The 7,500-nt window shown below is 38.1% G+C and overlaps 1 protein-coding gene across 3 annotated transcripts in view; it reads right to left on the bottom strand.

Moving 5' to 3' along the window:
* The window catches only part of bmp8a (bone morphogenetic protein 8a), a 67,722-nt gene that overhangs the window by 21,678 nt on the left and 38,544 nt on the right, over positions 1 to 7,500 (bottom strand). For all 3 annotated transcript variants that reach the window (XM_062047395.1, XM_062047396.1, XM_062047397.1), the window contains exons 4-6: positions 6,711 to 6,903; positions 701 to 849; positions 459 to 638 (exon numbers count right to left, since the gene is read on the bottom strand). In XM_062047395.1, the coding sequence (XP_061903379.1) occupies positions 459 to 638; positions 701 to 849; positions 6,711 to 6,903 (522 nt within the window). The remainder of the gene's footprint in view (positions 1 to 458; positions 639 to 700; positions 850 to 6,710; positions 6,904 to 7,500) is intronic.

Here is a 7,500-nt window from a genome sequence, read left to right as displayed (position 1 = left end):
TCACATTGGTTTTTTTTGCATGTTATACTATCATTATTCTCTATGAAATGTGTTCATATTAAGTTCAAGTTAAAGTACCCATGATTGTCACACTATGTGTGGCGAAATTATTCTCTGCATTTGACCCATCACCCTTGATCACCCCCTGGGAGGTGAGGTGAGGGGAGGAGTGGGCAGCAGCGATGGCCACACCCGGGAATCATTTTTGGTGATTTAGCCCACAATTCCAACCATTGATCCTGAGTCCCATTTTTATAGTCTTTGGTATGACTCGGCCAGGGTTTGAACTCATGACCTACCAATCTCAGGGCGGACACTCTAACCACTAGGCCATATCTTTACATGCACACGATTTCTTATCGTACAATTCGGGTGTTAACAGACCTTTTGGAGGAGATTACTCAAGAAAAGTCGAGGTACCACAGTGCAATCACTTCTAATGTGAAACCAAACTTAACTATGAATGCTGGGCACAGGGAGGTCATATTTGGGCTTCTTCCTGCGGGGGTGTGTCTTGACGGCGCGGGGGGGCCGACAGGGGATCTGGCTCTCCCTGAAGAAAGTCACCATGAAGGGCTGCTTGGAGCGAGGACCCCGGCGGCCCACCAGCCCGATCCAGGCCGCCGAGAGGGAGCGATCTGGAACACGACCACACCGGAGTGGTTCACGGTCACATGTTAAGGAATAGAGTGGCGCCCACCTTCCTCCGTCTCCACGTAGAGTCGGATGCCCAGGTTGCTGCGGGGGTGCAGGAGCCAGTGGTTGGAGGCCGAGGTGACGTCAAACGCCAGCCAGCCTTCCTGGCCTGCGGGTACGGACTGCATGTCCAGCAGCACCAGCTCAGGCTCCCTGCAACAACACACCTTTTATTCGCTACGCTATAAATCACGGTGGAGTACATAGCCCCGTTTTAACATTTGTGCAAGCTTAACATTGACTACACTCTCTTACTCTTAGGACCCTAAAGGGACCCACTCATAAAAGTGTCATGTATCTTTTTTTAAACTTTCAACTCTTTAAACTTTTGACAACTTCAGATCAATTTATTGATATAAAGTTTTAGTTTTTTCCACTTGTTTTTTTTAGGTAACAAATAATAGCTGCTTTAAAATGGGAAAATACAAAATATGCAATATTTCTGAAAATAAGTTAAGAGAGTGGAATATTTGAGGTTAAGTAATTACATCCTTGTATTGATCAATCATTTCATGAAAACACTGATTTTGATATAGTAGACCTATAGTGCACCTTAAACCCACTACTACCGACCACGCAGTCTGATAGTTTATATATCAATGATGAAATCTTAACATTGCAACACATGCCAATACGGCCGGGTTAGATTACTAAAGTGCAATTTTAAATTTCCCGCGAAATATCCTGCTGAAAACGTCTCGGTATGATGACGCCTGCGCGTGACGTCACGGATTGTAGAGGACATTTTGGGACAGCATTGTGGCCAGCTATTAAGTCGTCTGTTTTCATCGCAAAATTCCACAGTATTCTGGACATCTGTGTTGGTGAATCTTTTGCAATTTGTTCAATGAACAATGGAGACAGCAAAGAAGAAAGCTGTAGGTGGGAAGCGGTGTATTTCGGCCGGCTGCAGCAACACAAACACAGCCGATGTTTCACTGTTTACATTCCCGAAAGATGACAGTCAAGCTTTACCATTGGCCTGTGGAGAACTGGGACAACAGAGACTCTTACCAGGAGGACTTTGACTTGGATAGCAGACGCGCTACCGTGAGTACGCAGCTTTGGCTTCCAAACATTTGATCGCTTGCCCGTACGTGCGTGCCGCTATGTGCATGTCACGTACGTAACTTTGGGGAAATATATGTGCTGTATGAACTTTGGGGAGGCATATTAAATATAAGCCTGGTTGTGTTGTGGCTAATAGAGTATATATATGTCTTGTGTTTATTTACTGTTTTAGTCATTCCCAGCTGAATATCAGGTCCCACCCGCCTCTCACAGCATCTTCCCTATCTGAATCGCTTCCACTGCCCTCTAATCCTTCACTCTCACTTTCCTCATCCACAAATCTTTCATCCTCGCTCAAATTAATGGGGAAATCGTCGCTTTCTCGGTCCGAATCGCTCTCGCTGCTGGTAGCCATGATTGTAAACAATGTGCAGATGTGAGGAGCTCCACAACCTGTGACGTCACGCTACTTCCGGTACAGGCAAGGCTTTTTAATCAGCGACCAAAAGTTGCAAACTTTATCGTCGATGTTCTCTACTAAATCCTTTCAGCAAAAATATGGCAATATCGCGAAATGATAAGTATGACACATAGAATGGACCTGCTTTCCCTGTAAATAAGAAAATCGCATTTCAGTAGGCCTTTAAAGCGCCGCCAAAAAATATCTGTTTCTCAGCGGTACTCAGTCTTAATACGCTTTCCCACCATTTGTGGCAGTAATGACAATATCAAACAGAAGAAGTCTCGAGCTAAAGTTTCTTAGGTGCAAAAATTATGACTGAAGTGGGAAAGCTGTATTTTCATTTCCACTTTCATTTTACTGACAGTTTAGTTAAAACATTCATTATTAATTTAGTTATTTATGAGTCCCTTCTTATGCATTGTATTTGGTTAGTACTTATTTTTTTAATCAGGCTGACCTAAGCTTAAGTTTTATGTGTTTGTTAATAGTATTTGTGATTAGCACCACATGCTATATATATATTTCATTTCACAAGGTTGTAGACAGTAAGTAGGTTAGATATCATTTTTGAAAACGATTAAAATCAAGAGTAAGATTACAAATTCATTGTTGATATTCGAGTAATCCTCGGGCCCCTCTGTAGTGGAAAAGTTGGGACCCGAGGTCAAAAGGTTTAAGAACCCCTGCATTAGACAAGTCTTTTATATAAATCTGCTATGTCATATATAATTAAATCTGTCATGTCATATATAATTACTCAAAATCATATTCATTGCATTTCAGCGGTTTAATGGCAGTTTAATTCATTTACGCTCATCAAAGCTCTGAGAATTATGTGCATTTTTTTCTGGCGCCATCTGGTGGTTAAGGGGCATTACTACACCATAACAATATTTACTTGTTTTTCGATTGACAAGTATGAAATTCATTAGGTTTCAATGTAAAAAGCATAGTAATATTTACCGTATTTTTCGGAGTATAAGTCGCACCGGCCGAAAATGCATAATAAAGAAGGAAAAAAACATATATAAGTCGCATTTTTGGGGGAAATTTATTTGATAAAATCCAACACCAAGAATAGACATTTGAAAGGCAATTTAAAATAAATAAAGAATAGTGAACAACAGGCTGAATAAGTGTACGTTATATGAGGCATAAATAACCAACTGCCTGGTATGTTAACGTAACATATTATGGTAAGAGTCATTCAAATAACTATAACGTATAGAACATGCTATACGTTTACCAAACAATCTGTCACTCCTAATTGCTAAATCCCATGAAATCTTATACGTCTAGTCTCTTACGTGAATGAGCTAAATAATATTATTTGATATTTTACGGTAATGTGTTAATAATTTCACACATAAGTCACTCCTGAGTATAAGTCGCACCCCCGGCCAAACTATGAAAAAAACTGCGACTTATAGTCCGAAAAATAGGGTACTAGGATTACAGTCTGTTGAAAATAGCAATTATTGTGCAAGTCAATGGGGCCAATTTAGATCTTAAGAGAAAGTGTGTATACTTTGTTTATATCCTTTTCTAACAATGTTGCGAACAAAAACAATGCAATATATAACCTCCCTGGCAAAATTTCAGACCACTAACCTTCACACTCAACAATATTGCATAAGGAACACATGTAATGCTTGTTTTGGGCCCAAGGGATGGACAAAATTGGTAATTAGGTACAAAATAAGCAAAGAAAATGCAAAACATAAAAAGTAGCTTGGCTTTTGTACAAACAGCTTTGATGATTTTTAAAACTGTAGCGCAATATAAGCAATTAGGCATCCGTTGGATGCATATGTTGGATTATGATTGGCTGCAAATGCTAGTCATTCCCTCCAGGATTTCGCTGGCTTTTTTTTTTGTTGCAATTGTTGCTGCCTAAAATGCAGAAATTTGCGGAAGCTTTTTTAGAACGTTTCAATGTTTTGAAGCTTATTTTTTTCCAATAACATTGAGTCAACTTTTATGAATTTGTTATCCATTCTTGTAAGGGGAACTGCACTTTTTTTTTGGAATTTGGCTTCTTGATCACAATCATTATGAAAGAGAATACAAAATTTATTTTTTTGTTTTTGCATATAAAAACATACATATAAAAATACATATAAACATTGATTGATTGATTGATTGATACAAATCTGTTCTTTCTTGGTGGCTAGCAATGCAGCTAACGGGAGCAATCAATTCTACCTCTAAATCACTTTAAAAATGCATTTAAAAACCGTAACCAATACTTCATTTATATTCCCTAACCCAGTGGTTCTCAAATGGGGGTACTTGAAGGTATGCCAAGGGGTACGTGAGATTTTTTTTAAATGTCTGTCAAAAAGAACTGTGAAAAGAAATGCAACAATGCAATATTCAGTGTTGACAGCTAGATTTTTTGTGGACATGTTCCATAAATATTGATGTTAAAGATTTCTTTTTTTGTGAAGAAATGTTTAGAATTAAGTTCATGAATCCAGATGGATCTCTATTATAATCCCCAAAGAGGGCACTTTAAGTTGATGATTATTTCTATGTGTAGAAATCTTTATTTATAATTGAATTACTTGTATATTTTTCAACAAGTTTTTAGTTATTTTTATATCTTTTTTTCCAAATAGTTCAAGAAAGACCACTACAAATGATCAATATTTTGCACTACTATACAATTTAATAAATCCGAAACTGATGACATAGTGCTGTATTTTACTTCTTTAACTCTTTTTTTCAACCAAAAATGTTTTGCTCTGATTAGGGGGTACTTGAATTAAAAAAATGTTCACAGGGGGTACATCACTGAAAAAAGGTTGAGAACCACTGCCCTAACCCATATAATAACCTGTGACATTGTTATTGTAAGAGCTCTTTTCTAGACTAGTAACACATCGGCGCCCTACGGCGAGTTTGTAATGCACAACACCAACAGAACACCAATTTGTACTGACTGAAAATCATCAACAATCATTTTACAGAATCGGTTAAGTATTAACCTACCTTTCATGTTTTGTTTGTACACAGCTAGTTATACAGCGTATGCACTGTAGTGAAGTGGTGCGTGCATCATGATCAATATAAAGTGTGACTCACTCGATGGACAGTTGTCTATTTGGTCCAGTTAGCCGGGGACGTTTTTTCCGTTTTATTTAGGGATAATTATGCCATTTATGTCGAAATAGCTTGTCTCCAAAATCCACATTTGCAGCTTTGTGTCACGCCGACCTCACTCTCTTGGCTTCTGTCAGCTCCAACGTTTCACCCTTTTCTCTGTGCTGGCTTCTATAAGCAGTAGTTCATCCTTCCTTCATACAGTTTCAGAAAAATAAGGTTGTGAATCCTCATTTGTCCAAAAATAGTCGTTTTCGTTGTCTGTTACCAAGTCTGCCATCATTATAACACACTCGTGTTTGATTCCGACCACGTGCCCTGCTATGGAAATGGGAATCAATGCGCGAAAGAAGTCAGTTCCAGCAATGATTTAAAATGACGAAAATACGGTAAATATTGTACATATTACATATTGTTATGAACACTGGCAGTGTGTATGTAAAATGTTGATGGAGGGTTTTGAAGTTGTTTTAGAGGCCTTTAAAGGCTACAACGGTGACTCCCATTAGTCGCATCTTCTAAGCGTTTTTAATCATCTTTAAAATCCTAAAAAAAAAAGATGTGTTCTTGTCTCTCATGATTGTGAACGATAGGCAAAATTCCCCCAAAAAAGTGCAGTTCCTCTTTAACAAGGTCTATAACAGTAACCCTTAAAAGCACAAGATTTCAACAATTCAAAAAACAGATACTGTATTGATGTTTTACTTGTTTTATACCACAGACTTAAAAGTAGACACTAGATGTCAGTAAAAGCACATACTCAGAGCTCATTGTCGAATAACTATTCCGTTGTAATTCATTACAAGTAATAGTAATAATTATAATTGCAGAAAGCTTCCTTATTGTCCGATGTCTGCTCTGTCGTTCACAAGTAGCAGACATTCTCCGTATATGTTTTATTTTAAAAAGTGTTTGTCTTTTTTAGTCATTTATGTTCCAACACATTCACCCCGCATGTTAAGAATTTTTTTTTTTTGATGAACAAGACGAGAGATTATCATCACACTTCAATCATATTTCTTTGCTAGGTCAGCATTACAAATGAATATCTGTTCTTAATGGTCTTACCCTGGATAAATAAATGTTATATAAACTAGGAAGTGAATGTTAACCGCTGTACATAGGTACTGTGTGAGCAAAAAAAGTGGTTATATCATTACACGTTGTTCCTGCTTTGTCTACACAAAATATAAACAAAAGTTTTGATTGGACAGTTGACTACGCGTTTGAGCGCCGCTTAGAGACAAATTATGTTGGCAAAAATGACGCCAATTAGCCAAACTGCGAGGAAATTGCGAGCATTGGACAAGGTTGTCAGGCTGTGCATTATTTGTGTAAGTTGGCGACATCACAAAATTTTGGAGGCACTGACTAGTTATTGAAAATATGCTTCGTATTCATGCTAATATGTTAAGCAAACATGAAAATAGTTGACCTGTGTCTGTTGTCTCTCTGGATCTCGTAGACGGAAATGTGCAGCGTTCGGTTTGCCCTCTGGCCCAACGTCAGCGTCTTGTAGATGCGGAACTCGGCCGCCGTAACCGTCTCACCCTGCGGGAGCGGCGTCAGGTCAAAGCGGAACTCCTTCCAGTACGGCCGAGGCTGCAGGAGGTCTCGCTCTTGCTCCACTGTGCACACATACAGTATCAACCGCACCATAAATATTATTAACAAGTATCCATCATTAACAAGTACATCCACACGCACATTCACTGTACAAACATACATATACACATGCTGTACATACACATTCACTGTACAAACATACAGATACACATACTGTACATACACATTCACTGTACAAACATACATATACACATACTGTACATACACATATGTTAAAGAGGTTCATTTAGCCTACTAATGTGTATTTATAAATAGTTGATTTATATAGGCTAGTAAGGTAAAGTTTTGTACCTGACAAGGTACAAAACTTAAAAAAATATAACACGTCACAGATGACGTCACACTAACATCACGTGACACCTCTGAGGAAGGCTGCAGAAGCAAGATAGCCGAAACTTGTCAGGTACAAAACTTTACCTTACTAGCCTATATAAATCAACTATTTATAAATGTACATACACATTCACTGTACAAACATACATATACACATACTGTACATACACATTCACTGTACAAACACATATACACATACTGTACATACACAAGTACATATACATACATACACTCATGCACATAATCACGTTTCATCAAACATAAAT

This window comes from Entelurus aequoreus, linkage group LG05 (assembly GCF_033978785.1).
Source record: "Entelurus aequoreus isolate RoL-2023_Sb linkage group LG05, RoL_Eaeq_v1.1, whole genome shotgun sequence".
Taxonomy (NCBI): Eukaryota; Metazoa; Chordata; class Actinopteri; order Syngnathiformes; family Syngnathidae; genus Entelurus; species Entelurus aequoreus.
This window is presented reverse-complemented; position numbering and strand designations above follow the sequence as displayed.